Source organism: Lissotriton helveticus, chromosome 6 (assembly GCF_964261635.1).
Source record: "Lissotriton helveticus chromosome 6, aLisHel1.1, whole genome shotgun sequence".
Taxonomy (NCBI): Eukaryota; Metazoa; Chordata; class Amphibia; order Caudata; family Salamandridae; genus Lissotriton; species Lissotriton helveticus.
Window position 1 is genome coordinate 825,187,313 of NC_136067.1, and position 17,295 is coordinate 825,204,607.

Below are 17,295 nucleotides of genomic sequence, written 5' to 3' on the forward strand. Positions count from 1 at the left end.
AAAAGCCAACCTATGCGGAGGAGAGCCGGGAATCATCAAATACCTGCAGCTCCTCAACTCAGCAGGTCACCAAACGGCGAAGATCTATAAGCTCCTGAGCCCATCCAAGCTGGCGCAGAACAAAAAAGCCACTAATACGTGGGAGACGCTCCTGGGCAGGCAACTGAGTGAAACAGAACGAGCAAAAATGTGGAGCTCAGCAACGACAAACAAAATCACCCCACAGCTAGCGCAAACAAAATTTTGGCTACTCCACAAGGCCTACTGGACGCCATCCAAACTCCACAAGGTCGGCATCGCAGACTCGGACAAATGCTGGAACTGCCAGAAAGAGGAAGGCACCCTCGAGCACCTCATCTTCACCTGCGTGAAAGTCAAGAGGTTCTGGGCACAAATCAATACTTTCTTGAACGACATGCTCAAAACCGATCTGAAAATCAGCTTCGTGAGCCTGGCGACTGAACACCTAACAGCTAATCTAAAAAGTAGAGAAGAGAGAGAACTCCTCGACCTACTCCTCACAGCAGCCCTTAAAATAATCCTAACAAACTGGAAAAACACAGCCAAAGCAAACTTCAAAACATGGATCAACTGGGTCACCTTCCTGAGGGGTGCCGACAACATCACAGGCACCTTCTCAAAAGAACATAAAGCCAAGCTACACATGTGGGACCCGCTAGACGAGCACCTGAGGAAGACCCAGTAAAAGACAACAACGAATGTGCCCACTCACTCGACCCCCCCCCCCTCTTTCTTTCTCTCTTCTTTCTTTCCTCTCCCAGTGGAGGGAGAACGAACCCACGAATGGACTGTTTATAGACAAAACCGCCATCATTGTACGCACATCTGTATATATATATTTTTGTACGGCCTTCTTTTGTATGCCAATAAAAAATTTCTAAATAAAAAAAAAAAAAACGTTGGAATGTATGTGAAGAATTGCAATCCTTTCCGTTAATCTGCCTATTGTAAAAGGTTGAGAGGTACACTTTGTAGATTCCGGGTTAAGTGGAAAAAGCTTATTGCCACATTGCAGAAGGACTCATATGAGAGATTCCTCGACGTTAGACTTTCAGGAGTCAGAAATTAAGATTGTGGGAAAGGAAATACTGCAGTGCAACAAGTGGGATACATTAAATACTGTTCCTTGCCATAGCGGCGCGTATTTCAAATGTTCAACTGTGTACAGATGATTTTAATTTTATTGGACAGCTGGGCCATTTAGGACTAAAACCGCCGTAGTTGTAGAGGGGAAAACTAAACGCCACAGACAGCAAACTCGGGTCTTTAAGAACATCTCAGCAGAAACTCTCCTCCCATGATTCATTGTGGGAATTTAATGTACACGAATCAGCTGTACGAGCGTCACAAAAGAAGGACTACATTTGCACCGTTATATTACGAGGTTACATTAAACGTAGTGGCCACGCAGAAAAAGTTCTACAGAGTAAATTTTCAAAAAACATAAATCATATGTTTTCTGGGCTTTTTTATTTAGATCAATTGTTTTATATAAAATCAACAATAACGATACTAACAATCATAAGTGATATAAATTTATAAAACAAACAATGAATGCTAATAATGGTATTAATCTTATCTGCAATTGTTTCAAATGCATTCTTTTCATACGTATCGGTGTTATAAAACTAAACGGACCTATTGAAACTCCAAGATGGCCGCCATTGCAGTGTGCCTCTGGATAGGGATTTCTCCGTCCGCTCTCTTCCAAGACCCAGTGTGACTGTGGGGTGGGAGGAGGTGTTGACCGCATTGTCGCTGTCAGTAAAGCTATCCGCAGGAGTCGAGACCGCCAAGGTAGAAGCTCTTGGTGCGGGGGAGCGCCGGGGCGGCGAAAGAGGGCAATATAAGCCGTGACAACCATGGCTGAGACCATCGCAGATACCCGCCGTCTGATGAGCAAGCCTCAAAACCTGAACGACGCCTATGGCCCACCGAACAACTTCCTGGAGATCGAGGTGGGAAACCCACAGACCGTGGGGGTGGCCCGGGGCCGCTTCACCACCTATGAGATTCGCCTCAAGGTGAGTAGAAGGGGTGCATGTGGTTAATTTACAGGCGGCTAAAGGAACACAGTCAGCGACACAGGATGGCAGGGCAGGGCATAGGAAGTATCAGAAAATTGAGCAGCTCGAGAATGTGTGCACTGAATTATAAAGGTTTAGTGGTTTATGAAAGGTGGCACAGTCAGCAAGCGGTTGTAGTGATGGATGGGAAGAATGGGGATACTAAGCTGGTGGGTGGTTAAGGCAAAGGCAGCAAGAATGGTGCCACCGGCAGTAGGGTTGTGTCTCAGGGGTTGCGATGGCGAATACAATCAGTGAGGTGTGGTTGCACGGACATTAAATACAATCAGTGAGGTGTGGTTGTTCGGACATTAAATGATGAGGCACTTGAAGGTGGAGATGTGCAGACACCCTCGAGAGACCCAAGTTAATTGCGCTGTCAGGGTAGATGGAAATTGGAACCCAACAAACATCTGTGAGGTCTGTAAGGAATTCGGGTGTTACAGCTGACATTACAGGCCCTTTTGTTTGGCAGCAGCACATTGTTTCATTCACATTCTTAGTTCTATACTTTTTTGTCAGATGGGGATGTTTGTCAAAGACACAATTGATTTATCGTGGGGAATAATCACATGTCTATTAAAATCAATAGCAAACCAGTTCAGGAATGCCTGAGACTTTTGTGTGGCGAATATGCATTTAATAATTTACTAAAGAAAGGACGGAGTAGCCTTCATGTGGGGACATGCGGCCTACTGTTTTAATTAAAAAACTGAGAAGAGAACATATTGCCTTCCGAATGACTCTATATCACCCAGCCCTTTCTATTGCATTGGATTCGCGCTATGGACTTTGGAACGCTATGATTAAAAATACACAAAGTGTCAGTTTAACATTTCCAGATGAGGCTCTGTCCGAGTAGACGGCCAGTAGCTGTGGAAGGCAGGAAGTCCACTTTGCTTCCTGCCACATGACAGTGGGAGTGCGCCCTGCAGGAGATTCCTCAGCGTTCTTCTTTGAGTCAGCACTTTAGTCCTTCGAAATCAGTACTACAGTGCACCAAGGGAAGCAATTCATGTTGCTTTCTAGCACAGCAGCGCGCAAATCCTTTTCTAGATGCAGTCTTTACAATTATTTCACAAATGTTGGAGGTTTCTTTAAATGGAAACTATATTTAACAATTTGAGACATTTGCAATTGAAACGAAAAAGTTATGATGTGCAAAAAAAAAATCTGATTTTATTGCCTAGTGCTAACTCGGCCTCAGCTAGGCCTTGATTACATACTCTTAAATATGACTGCTGACTTTATTATAATGATTGAATGTTTTTATTTCACATTGACACTGCACACAGCAAACTGTGCTCTGTTTATTTTGTATGACATGTTGTTATTGAAGAAACCTCCGGAGGAAGAGCCTTTGCTACTTTCCCAGGCCCTTCCTGCTTGCACACTGTATTTCATTCATTCATTTACGATTTGTTTCTATTGTTTATGTATCCAGTTTGTTCTAATACCTCCGGATGACATTTGGTCAGAAGGAGCGAAACAATATTCATGTAGTTGGATAGTGTTTGGATGATATGCATATATGATGTTTTAAAATGTGATTTCCCAAAATAATTATGCTTTTGCTCACACTATGCCGACATTGCAGTTTCTATAATTTTCTATAGTGGGACTGGCAGTATAAATCTTCGAATTTTGGTGTGAGCCATATACTTGTGGGTTTTTACTATTGATGTGGTCCAATTATCTATTGATTAGCTGACGTTTTGGGACTGTTTTTCAGATTTTACTTAATACTGTATTTTGCGTAAGCTATGAGAGCCTCCTGGCAAATGATTTATATGCCCTTTGACTGATTCAGTCCGCTGCTGCTTTTTCTTTTTCAATTTTTAAAATAAATGTTCTTGGTTTTTGTAAATTAATGATCTTGAACTCACTTTTTGAGATATTTTTCATTATTGACTGTACTTTGAAATGTTGTTTTGAATCTTGTTTTTAGGGACATACTGCCTCATTTATTCCTGAGGACAACACCGTCCCTGAACCCTCACCTGTTTGCGATGAGTGTTTTGACTACCGTGCAGATTCTCCTAGAAATAGTGCCCACATCTATCTGTAAATTGTTTTTTTAATTCGCTTTACTATGTTTTTTATTCTTAATAAACAAATCATAATGTTGGAACCTTGTAGAGGACATCTCAGGCACCTGAATTGTTCATCTTTTAACTGTACACTTTTAGTGTTAAAAACAACCTGTATTTCTGTGAACCACAACATACTGATCACTAGATTACCAAAAATCAGGATAGAATGTAGGGGACTCAAATGGATCACTCATGTCTTAATGGGAAGACCAGAAAGGAAGAAGTTGCCAAATTTTACACTGGGAGGCAACTCCTTTTGAAACATGGAAGCTACACTGTGAAACTGACTTCCTCCAGCACTGAGACAAATTGTTCCTTACCTTGCCTTTAGAAAAACCCTTGAAACCCATCTATTTCAAAAGATGCCGTCTTCTTAGATTATGTTGATTCTTAGGTCTTGGCACCAAGAAACCATTGGTATCGGAACGCTTTATAAGAATCTAAATCAAATTATGAAGAAGGATATGTTAGCCAACCTTTCTAATTAAAAGCGCGTTGAGCCTCTCTATTAAATAGTTCTAAGAGGTGGGGTATTAAAAGTTTTTGCTGTTTTCGCATAGTTTTGTCATTGGGAAGACACAGGAAGTCTAATGACTGCAGATAGGGAACAGTTTAGAATTGTAGTAGGGACAGGTGTGCAATTTTATAAAATATCTAACTGTCCATAGGATGGAGATGTTTCATAAATGTACTCGCTCTTTTTGGTACCATATACCAAGATTTAACAAATTATGGCAATGTTCTCAGTAATCAAATTTTAATATTGAATATCTTCTCCAATTCTAGTAATGCCCTGATTTTTTTTTTTTTACACCGTTCTGTAAATCAGCAGGAATTCCAGGGGTTGAATACCCTTTGAGTCTGTGCATACACAAACTTGAACGTGTAAAGGTTTTTTACCAACTCTTTTCTAGTCTCTTCCCAGACTGGGAAAAATTGGAAATTAACGCCAGACGGGACAGAAGTAAAACTTATTTTCAGGATCGGAAGAACAGGGTTGTATGGAAAGTGGACTTGCAGATTTTCGCTTAGCAAATGTACATATGGATATTTGCTTATGCGAAGATGCAATTCACTAACATTTTCTAGGGAGTACAGGTTTCAGGCCTGCTTCTGTCAAGGCTTGTGAGTTCACAAAAATCCTAAATCTCCACTAAATACCATGGGTCCACTTTTGCGGAATTTGTTTGAGAATTCGGGCCCATAATTAGGTCTGGTGTTAGCCAGATATTTTGATTTTTAATAAAATAAATCGTAATAAACTTATATCAACCTTCAGCCAGCCATTGTCACCCACTGGTCTTTTGCCATTCACATTTTTCTTCCACCTACTACAGCATACTCAATGGAGCAGTGTGTCAACCTACTTCAGTTAATGGCTACATTCACTGTGAGTGACAACGTTCTGCTGTTTCTCATGGACCACACCTGCACACCAAGTAGTCCCCCCCCCCCCCTCCATGCCAGGGACTACTATGGCAGTGTGTGCTTTTTGAACCCTAAAAACATTTTTGCGTTTAGCCAATGCTATATTTTGGTGAGGATCCACTCCCACAACAGTACATTTTCACAAAAACCAGGTCAACACATTAAATTACAGACCTATTCGCTTTCCCATTGCTTGTTTATTTTCATGGTTTCCTATAACCTTGGTGAAATTGCTTTTGCACTGATTCTCCTGTAGTAATCTGTTTTGGATATACTAGAATGCATCAAACATGTTTTACTAAATGCTGCTTCTAAGCAATGAAATTGTAAGTAAAAGTGCACAATAGTTTAACAAAACATGTTATTCTGAAAGCAAACCACCCTCCAGCTTCTGCAATTATTTGCATCTAATTGCAGAGTACTCTGGAAGCATTGCAAGTAGCCTCCAATTGCTAAACTATTCTAACGTGCACATTTTTATGTTGGAACTTGTCTTTGACCTCGAGCAGTATGGTCTGGATGTCAGGCAATATGTATTTCACCACTGGCATAGGTCACTGCAAACCTTGTGTTGGCCTGTCTTAAAAATCTATGAAAACTAAGCATTGGAGACATGATATTATTGTGTGTATGGTGTGATAAGCTGACTGTAAGCATTAGTGGTGAAACTAATGTGGAAACCAAAAGTAAGCTAGTATGCCTTCTTATGCATTCTGTGGATTGCAAGCTTAACTTACGGTCCTGTGTCAAAGAATGACCCTGCAAATAGTGAATTCTCAATGATCAGCAGTTCTTTATATATCACTTTGTAATGGAAGGTTCCCTCATACCTGCCAACTAACACAGTGCCACCATGTGACACACAATATTGGATCCCATCACCCGGTCACCCGGTGAGGAGCCAATATTACACGGTGGGAGGGAAAACGAGCTGACAACCTTGTGTAAATATGGGATTTCGAGCTCGTTTTCCGAGGGTTTGAACTGGCGACATCCATTAAGGGGTGTGAAGCATCAAGACATCAGAACCAACCTCAGTAATTGTTTTTTTTTTTAAGAAGGGCTGAAGGGGCAGGGTGGGTGCAAAAGTACCAGTTAGGTGCTTCTCGGCACGAGGCCGTCCCCCCATCTCGGAGCTAGATTTTTGTTCAAGTTGGCAGGTCTTTTTCTTGCATCAAAGCACTTTTGCTCATGAGCACCAGGATTGTACCACATTACTTTCTAAATAAAGTCCTAAGTTGTCCATCCTCGGACAGTAACTGAAGGCTCCTGTGTTAAAGTTAATTCATTCATGACAAACTTCACAACATTGTTAAGGGGTTTAAAACACACTTTGTAATTGCTGCCAACAAGTCCCAATGGCTTTAATGTAAACCAAAATAAAATTATATTTATGCTTGATGCCTTATGTTCTAAGCAGGATCTGTGCTTCCCTCTTGAGCAGTCTATTATCTTTATATGTTCCAAATAGCTCACACAATACTCATTTGTAATCTATAGGCTCCAGCTGACCAAAGAAAACTTTGCAGTGGTTTACCTTGGAGGGTCCTGAAGAATTCAATTTTTCTCAGGCTAGTTTAAGTTACTCAGGGCCATATGTATGAACACATTTTCCTATAGACACAGAATGGGTAAAACCCATTGATACATATGGCCCTATGTGCCCCCTTAACTATGCACAGCTTCTAAATACTTCATACCATGTGTGAGACCATATCGCTCAGGGTTTTCAAGGCTATGCTCCTAATTGTTGTATCCATCAAATCGTTTAGCCTGTGTGACAGTATAACGAACGACACAGTCATGTGTTAATATTCCCTGAATTCCCATATTGGACATCTTCTTATTTATGCTTATTGTGATTACTCTTCTCATTCTTGCCGTGGATGCTTATGTTTCTCCATGTGTGTTACAAAAGTTCAGAAGGGTGTAGTGCCTCCAGAAATATCGCAGACAGGATTACAGCCGTTACTGCTTCCCCTAATTGCACTGTGTAGTATTGTGTTATTCTCTGTGATTAAAGCACCTTCTTTTAATTCAAAAGATAAGACCTGGGCTGCACAGTATTATCTTAGTTTATTTTATTTAGACAGTTTTTTATAGCGCGAACATTACCCTTGGGTATCAGAGCGCTTCACAGATACAAATACAATAGGTAGGTGAGGGATACATCTTGCATACAATAACCATTCAGAGAATGAGGTAGGTAGGTATGAAGTTATGTAGTAAACCGTATCATACTGATAAAAGGTAGGTTAGGTATACGATTATAAAGCATTCTAGCATAACAATGTACAATGGCGAGGTATGTTAAGCTACTACTTGACATCGGCATGTGCATATTCCAATATAATTTCAGCGAGTGTCTGTCTTCAAGGTCATCATACATGTTATTCTATTTGCCTACTGTACTGTAAAATATAGTCCAATAACAATAGATCCAAATTGTCTTTATCTGTGCATTTTTCATTCAGATTCTAGGTAAGCATAGCGCCTCTAGGTTATCCCCAGTACAATTAGTGACTTTCTATTTACTTCCATTTATTGTTCTGCTTTGGCACAACTATGTCGCTGTGGCGGTGATGTCCCTTCTTGCCTAAGTGAGGAACTTACTCATTAGGAAAGTTGACTGTTGACTTCTGAGTTCTTGTCCCCCACATTACCGTTCTGAAAAGCCATGGACTGCTTACCCTCACTACCCTGAAAGTTACATGCAGAGGGGAATACTGTTCTTTTTACCCAGACCTGTAGTTTTAACATTGCCTACAATGGGCATTTTAGAATGATAGCTTCTTTGATGTCAGTGGGGGTTTTGTGATCTCTTGTGACATCATGCACCAGATGGCAACTCTAATGTGAAAAGTGGAGCTAGTTTCTTTTCCCGCTCTTTGGTCTTGAGGTAATGTTTGAAAGTTAATATAATTGTTCATCAATATCACATACTCCACATTCCATCTTTTAAGAAAGTAGATGTGTGTCTTTCACAGGGCTGTTGACACAAGTTGTGCCTGTGATGCTGTGTAGGGCAAAGCGACAAATGTCTTAGTTGGGTGGAACCAGGAACACTGACATCAGAGTGAACAGGTGAAAAACATGCCCATTTGTAGAGTGTTTAAACAAAAAGAAAAGTAGTGCCTGAAAATAATTAGCAGTGTAAGGACACAAGTAATGTGCATCCAAGCTCCAGAGGAGGGATGAACACCCGAAGATTAAGGAAGCCTATGGGAGCTGAGGAATAAAAATTAAGCAAATGAGAGTGATAGAGAAGCTAGCAGTGGACAGCCTCTAATCCCCTTTTAGGTAACAAGAGGTCTCGCAAGAGACAGTGCATGCTCTTTCTTTGGCTAGACCTTAAAACCGCGGTCTGTGTTCAGAATACCTTGTTTCAAAATGCATACCTGTTTTTTGTTTTTCTTTTTTAAAGGAATTTTCACATGGAATTGTCTTTATGATAATTTCTTTAACACAACGGTCATACATAATGATCCTGTCAATTTTAGTTTGAAACCTAGTGGTTCAAGCTCGTTTTTTTGCTGGGCAGTGTTTCAAAGTTGTATTGAGTACAGTTTGGCCAACAGGCAGAATCACTAAACATTAGAAATAAAAAGCAACTTATTAAAAAGAAAAATATCGGTTTGGCTACCAGCTGTTTTACATAAGTTTAGGAATGTGACATTTTTTAACCAAGTTTTGAGCAATTGTAAAAGTCTGCGGAGGATAATCGTGATGATAGAAAATAGCACTGTGTGCACCGGAAAGAAGGCTGTGCAGTTCATTTTGTTTCTCGAAGTTATGAAGTATTTTGATACAGATTGGCAAAAAATGCAATTGTGATCTTTGACATTTGTTATTGGGCGCCCTAAGTTTATTTCTGTATATTCTGTGTCAAGGCTGCTCGTGTAACTTCCTAGGCGGATGCTAGGAGGCTTTGGGAAATAGCGCTTTTAACTATTTTACCTGCTCTTCCTCAACTGCATTTGGATCCCTGCCCTTTGTGTCCGCTCCCTCATTCTTCCTCAGCGTCCACGGAGTTTATCGTGGCGTTTTTTAATATTTTAACATTTGTTGTTTTGGTGAGGGACTCTGCAGATTTATGCACCTTATTTTAGTGGCATCACTGCAATACTCCTGCCCAGCACCCAGGGCGGCTACCGGCCGATTTACGGGCCGAGGCTCCCGGGCGCCGCATTTTGGCAGCGGCCATCTTTGGTTGGGCACTACTGCTTGAGGCGCTCTAGTCGCCTGTATTTAAACAACTGGTCATGACTCCGCGCAGCGGAAGCGAACAGCGGTCGCGCCGCAATCGCGCCGGAGTCGAGCCAGAGTCCAGCCCGTCTGCGCCACTCAGCGACAGGGAGGCGCCAGGGGCCAGCCACTATGTTGCAGGTGATTCATTCCATCTTTCTTCTGCCCTGCGAGCCCTAAAACCTTCCAGGCTACCCTGTCATTACTCCCTCACTCCCGAAATTCTTGCCGAGACCCCTATATGTGGCTGTCTGCATAAACACACTACGTCTACCTTGCCGGATGACGCTATCCTTCGCCCTCCTCCTGCTAAACCATCCCCCTCTCTCACTGTCTACACGGGTCTTCTTTTGAATACCCGTTCCTTGGTCAAAAATAACATCTCCTTCAGAGACCTTATTTCACAGGAAAAGCCCACCTGGGCCTTTATTACTGAAACTTGGGCTTCTGAATCCTCACAGCCCGATCTGATTAATGCTATTCCTGAGGGTTAATCGTTGGCTAGGATGGACAGAGTAGGTCATGTGGGAGGCGGTCTGGGGATACTCCACCGTAGCTCTGTAAAATGCAGGACTGTCCATCTGTCCTCTCCATCCGAGCACCTACAGGCAATGCATTTCACTCTTACCCCCTCCCCCACTATCTCCTTTACCGGGATACTGGTCTATAGACCCCCTGGCCCTAGGTCGGCGTTCTGCTCTCAACTCTTTAATATCCTAGAGCCCTATATCGATGGGCCCTCCCATACCATTTTGGGAGATTTTAATTTCCATTTGGAAAAACATACTTCCCCTGACACTTCCCAATTGCTGGATGCTTTATCCTCTTATGACATACCTCTGTTGGGGACTGGGCCCACTCATCTAGCTGGCCACACCCTAGATGGAATTTTTAGTAACGACTCCCGACTTTCCATTGGTATCCCCTTCCCTCTGTCTTGGTCAGACCATTTTGCAGTTCCTTTTTGTTTTCCCCCCCCCCTCTCTCAATGGCCTCCAGCACCTTCACACCAAGTGGGTCTTGAGAAGGAACTTTGGGGAGATTACTAATAACTCCCTCGCCCCTTTCCTGGTCACGCATAAGCGTTCTTTCACCGGTGATGTTCACTCGATGGCTCTTGACCTTTCAAATTCCTTGACGGAGGCTGTCAACTCACTCGCTCCGGCTAGCCTTCACTATTCTGCTAGAAAACGGCCCTCTGCTCCCTGGTACTCTGAATCCCTTAGGAATCTTAGACAAGGCTGTAGAAGGCAGGAAAGGCTCTGGAGGACACATCTCGACCCTATAGAGAGGGAAAAACACAGAGCTCTCCTTAGAGACTATAAAGCGGCCGTACTTGGAGATAAACAGGCTCATTATTCCAAACTTACGTCCTCCCTCAAATCACCCAGTGATCTATTTAAGATTGTGGATAATCTCTCCCTCATTCAGATGCCTGATCCTATAACACCCTCACAGGCTCTATGTGATCAGATTTCCACTTTCTTTCATGAGAAGATCATGAATATTTACAGAGACCTGGAATCTTGCAACTCCAGTCCACTTTCTGCCTCTTCCCTGACCCCTCCGGATGTCTCGGTCCTTACCCCCTCCCACTCTTTTTCCCAGTTCCCCTCTATCACTCTTACCCATCTGAACTCTTTGCTGGACAAGCTGAAGTCCGGATCTCCTCTGGACCCATGTCCCCTTAAGGTCCTCAAAGACTGCAGACACACTATCCTTCCGCCTTTGATGGACGTGATGAACATGGCCATTTCAGAGGGGATTTACCCCCTCCCCTGGAAGCTGGCTATTGTAAAGCCCTTACTCAAAAAACCTACACTGGACCCCGGGACATTAAAGAACTTTCGTCCCATCTCCCTTCTCCCTGCCCCTGCTAAACTTCTGGAGTCTCATCTCAACCTCCATCTAAGTGCGTTCCTTGACAGTACCAACTCTCTTGATCACTCTCAGCATGGTTTCCAAAGGACCCACAGCACTGAGTCGGCACTCACAGTGGTGGTCGATAGTATTTGCTCTAAGGTCGACACCGGTCAAACCACCTTACTGGTGCTACTTGACCTTACGGCGGCTTTCGACACCCTGTCTCCCTCCATTCTTGTTAGCCGACTCAGTGAGCTGGGAGTAAAGGGTTCTGCACTTAATCTTCTTGCCTCCTTTCTCGACCAACGGAAGCAAAGTGTCAAGCTAGGCGAGCACATGTCATCTGTCAAAGCCGTGAAGTGTGGGGTCCCCCAGGGCTCCTCACTGAGCCCGACGCTTTTTAACATTTATGTCGCTCCTCTCGCCAAGCTTATAAGATCCTTTGGGCTGGAAGTGCTCTCCTACGCCGACGACACGCAGATTATGGCCTCCATCTCCCAATCTGTGAGCTCCACTGCGCATAATTTTAAAAACTGCATGGAGTCGGTCGCCGGATGGATGGTCAAGAACTTCCTTAAACTGAATGGCGAGAAAACGGAGGTCCTTGTTTTTGGGGGCAAAAGTGAGACCTGGTCCCTGGATTGGTGGCCGCCTGTTCTTGGGGCTTGCCCTGTGCCAACGTTCTCTGCCCGCAACCTTGGGATCATTTTGGACACCTCCCTTTCTCTGGACAAGCAGGTCAGTAGGACTGTGTCCACCTGTTGCAATGCCCTGAGGATTCTTAGAAAGATCACTCACTATCTTTCCCCTGGGGCACGCAAACAGGTGGCAATAGCAGCCATTGCCTCCAGACTTGACTACTGCAACGCCCTTTATTTCGGCATTAGCAGTGGTCTCATTCAGCGCCTCCAGACCGTTCAGAATGCGGCGGCCCGGTTTGTTGTAGGCGCCCCCAAACGCTCCTCGGGTACTTCCATCAGAAAAGACCTGCACTGGCTCCCTATGCAGGCAAGGATCAACTTTAAGGCTTTATGCCTTACTCATCGTGCCCTGAATCAATCTGGACCGGAGGCTATCCGTGCCCTTGTGGCCCGTTATGTCCCTGGGAGAACACTGCGCTCATCCAGCAAATGTCTACTCACTGTCCCCCGTATTGCCAAAGCCAGATGGGGTGGAAGGTCCTTTCGTTTCCTTGCGCCCAGACTCTGGAATACGCTCCCAAATGACCTCAAGGGGATCTCTTCACACATACATTTCCGTAGGGCACTTAAGACTTGGCTATTCCAACAAGCCTATCTCTAATTTCCTCCTGGTTGATTTATGAGCTCTCTGGATTCCATCCTCAGCGCCTTGATGCCTCCGGGTTTAGTCGCGCTTTCTGCATATAAATTTTCTTTAATAATAAGGAAACACCACTTATTCAGTGTGTATATATTTGCATTATTATGTGATATGTCAGAACTCTCCGTAATGCAGAATTCGATCATGCACCAGAACCATAAAGTATCTTGTTTTTCTTTTCTACCATAAATAATAATTTACCTGATGATCTAAATCTGCCACCGTTCTGCAAACACAGGTGTACCTCTTGTGTCCGGTACTCTAGGATACTGCCTTTTCTTCACAATAGCACTTACACGCACTTGGTGTCGGAGGCTTCTAGTCCTCAACGTATTCTCCATCTCGCCCGACAGTTGCCAACTGGGACAAGGTCATTCAGGATCCCCTTTATCTAGTCCGGCCAAAAATATTTTGCATGCTGTGATTTGTAGTTTATATTTAAATTTGGATCAGCAAAACAGGTTCTAAGGTGCAGTATTGTATTGGCGAAAAGAGTTAGAGCTGTGTGAATTTGCTTTAGATTATATTGAGCACGTTGGCGCTTATGGAGACTTAGGTGCTTGAACATAGCTTGAGTTCAGCATTGTTTGAAAAACTGTTGGTAGACGGGGAGGCACAGTCTTTTCACTTAGCCTCTGATTCGGTGAATTTATGCAAGTAGAAGAAGCACTGTCAATGCCAGTAGGGTAGCCACTGTTTTTCCCCCTTAAATGGACATTGCTCTTACAGTGGCCATCTTGTAATAGTTCTCTTTAAAAAAAACTTTCAAAAATGGCTGAGGGTATGCATTTTTTTCTTAATTATTAGGTTTTTGTTTTTTCAAAATAAAATTCATATTACATCACTTAGTATAGAGCGTAGATGCATTACACTTGTAGGGAAGCCAATACAATAGACCTTCCGCCAAACCATAACAGTCTAGTTCAAATGCCTAAGTGTTTCATGAGGCATACTCTGGCGTGCTTGTGGGAGAGGGAAGAGAAAATCGATCCGGTTGTGCATAGTAGGTGAGAGTGAATGGTTCCCAAATGTCCTTTGGGCGAGCAGTGGGATGTCCTTCTGTCACATACTTCTCCATCATGTCATAGAAATAGGTTACGTCTTTGAGCTGTTGTGGGCAATGTCCTCTGTATCTATGCCTTTGCCACTCGTCTTTTAGCCACAATAACTACCACTGATGTCAAGTGACTAGCTGTTGTAGAGAGCAGATGTATCTCTGAGGGTAGAGGCCGAGGGGCGTATCCAGCATATCAGTCAAACACTCCCTGCCATTATAACAACACATTCGGACAAAATGTCTAAAATAAAATAAAAAAGGAAGGCACAGGAGGGGGACAGTGGGGATCAGCAACCGGAGAAGTGGCCTGGCAGCAGTGTACTTGGCCCTCTCACAAGAAACAGTCAAAAATAATCAAATATAAAAATATACTCCTAGGGTGTGGCGGGTATTGGAGCAATGGATGAAGAGGGGGTGGTTATGAGCGAAGGGGAGAGAGAAGAAAGCGATGCACTCCCATGGGGTGCAGAAACCGAAAAAATGTAGGTTCCTCATGTCAACAAGGGAAGGAAACCAGTCTTTCAATCTGAAATCATGTAAAGAAGCTGTGCTCCCTGGTCTGGGAAAACGGAAGCATATGGACGAAAGCCTTTGAATAAGGAACTGGAAACTAAGATGGACAAGAAAAACATCCAATCATAGGCAAGGGGCTGACCCAAAACTCTCAATGTAGGTTGAAATGTGCACCATAAGTCTATGATTACAAACTTCTAAATCTGTAGGTTGAGACCTAAACCTGGGAGAGCATCTGCAGAGGCATTTTCTTGACAGTCCCATATAGCCAAAATCCTACTCCTATTCTCCATCCTCACTTTCAGTAATGAAGGTTCAAAGGCCAAAACTTGTCTAACAGTGCTTCGTGAGGACTGGCTTGTCGATTTACGTCATGCCAGTGCCCAGGCTCATTTGATTCACTGACATAATTGCATGTTTACAAGAAACTGCACAGCTGTCTGTTAATTAGGTGCCTTTAAAGTTGACTCTTGAGATCAGTGTTCCTGGGTTGGTATTGTTGGCAGTTGTGGCTAATGGTAAATAAATGAGTGTATTCTCCATTTTTTGTTGGCCTGGAACCTGGTATATTCTCATACACCTCTTGCACATTATTAAGATTTGCTAGGTTCTCTTTACTCAGATTCTTTTTAAGATCAGGTAACCGAAAACTGTTGGTTTCATATTGTTAAACCTGGTGTATCCAACTTATTCCCGATCTTCAGACTACCCGCCTAAGCGACATAAGCAGTTATTTAAACTCATTCACATAGTATTCGATTGTTCATTAAAATGTGGCAATGGTCTGTCTCTCATGGTGTTATTAGTCACTCTGGTTTAAGTAGGCGGAGTTTTTAGGCAAACGTGAAGAATTTGTAAGAGACTGATTACTTGATAGGACTGTTGTTACTCCACTTATTTCCCACTGGTTCAGAATTACCATTGTTGTCTGCTTGATCTTAGATTGGTTACATGTGTTGTATTATGTTTTAGTTTACAGTTATGTGGCTGTTCCTTTCATGAAAGTCAGGTGCATTATATTGGCATTTAATGGTCAAGACCTTCCCAGCTGGCTATGTGCCATCTAGGTTGGTAGATTAGCCAGTGTTCTGATGGATGTAATGAGATGTTATGTTTGTGTGTTTCTTTGTGGTAAGTGCTGTTGTGAACCTCTTAATGGTTAACTTTATAGCATGCCTGTTTTTTTTGGGTGTATGAAGTGCTTTTTCCCCTTTGTTATTGTGTATGGTTATGTTTCTTATTTTTTAGTAGGTAGTAACTTGTGAACAACACGATAGCTCGCTCTTTGACATACATGGGCAGTGTTGGATGGGTCTGGTATGTCATGTCTGATGTATTTTGTTAGGTATTTGAGTGTCCTGTGAAAAGCATTCGGACAGTGTACATTATGTGAGGATTCCATTGGAAGCTTGTAGCTGGAATACACACTTTAGAAACTTGTGTTTCACTGCGATTACATCCAATGTTGAAAAAAACCAAACACGTTTTCACTACCATGTCGCATTGGGAAGCGCCCACTTCCCCAGGTTTATGCGGAGAACTTGTCTTCAGAGCTGCCAGAGAAAGGGTAAAAGTAATGACACTGATCAATGTCCCATCTGGATTACCAGACACCTGAAAGGATATACAGCCCAATAGCAGATGTTGCTTTCCCCCTGATTCCCTCCGATTTCTGTAGACCAGAGGTAGGTGGATGGTGAAATGGAAATGACACTCTAGCATTAAAGCTAACATCTTCCTTGATTGCTGCGGTTCAGAGCAGACCCATGGCAGACCGAATTTCTGTCTATAATGGAGGTCACTTGAGAGGCATTGCCTGCTCTCTCATTTAGAGCCATGCCACCCCAGTTTGGACCCAGCCATATGCAAACCAGTCTTGAAACTGCTCCTCATGGGAACAGTCCAGCCCGAACTGCCAATCCCAGGTCCTCACTGGACAGGAAATAAGCATCCTGGGACAGGTTTCAGGGTATCACCCCTCATCAGCCATGCTAGCTTGACTCACTGTGGTGCAGCGAGCACATTACCATAAGTCATTCCTTAAAAGCAAGACCTATTGGAATTGCCAATGAATTTTCTTTATCTAATTTTTATCTTAAATAGAAATCTCAAAACCACTAATAAATGTCAGTTTAAAAGGTAGGGCTACTGCAGCGATACATTAGTTTTGGCAAAGGCCCTGACCTCGAACAGCCGGTCAGTCTGTGGAAAATTCTATTCCACGAGGAGAGCCATAAACGGGGATGGCCAGTATTCATCTGGATAGCTACTCCATAGTCTTGGACAGTTGACCGGATGACCTTTCATGCTGCGCTTTCTTTTACTGTATGGTTACTTATGGTCTTTTCAAACACTTGCCATCAGACTCACTTCCCACATTTTTTTGTAAATCATTTTTTACCCCGGTGCGAGTCAACCCAGGATTTGAGGCAAGCATTTTTTTGTACTAACTACGTTTCAAGCACTACTGCAGTCATGTGTCCGTATAATAATAAAGAGCTATAGTGCACTTAAAAAGGGTAGCGGTACAAGGCAGGCTACCAGTATGTATTTTGGAGGTGTCATGATGATGTATTTTTTTTTATTCTCTTTCATAGTGCTTGGGGTGGCATCAGAACGGAGTATATTGCAATGAGTTTGAACCACTACAGGCTGAGGAGATAAGCAC

The 17,295-nt window shown here is 43.0% G+C and overlaps 1 protein-coding gene across 1 annotated transcript in view; it reads left to right on the forward strand.

Annotated features, from left to right (window-relative positions):
* Nucleotides 1-1,689: 1,689 nt before the first annotated feature.
* Nucleotides 1,690-17,295, forward strand: part of SNX3 (sorting nexin 3) — a 266,520-nt gene continuing 250,914 nt past the window's right edge. The window contains exon 1 of the mRNA XM_078648411.1: nt 1,690-2,045. Coding sequence (XP_078504537.1) covers nt 1,884-2,045 — 162 coding nt within the window. The 5' untranslated portion in view covers nt 1,690-1,883. The remainder of the gene's footprint in view (nt 2,046-17,295) is intronic.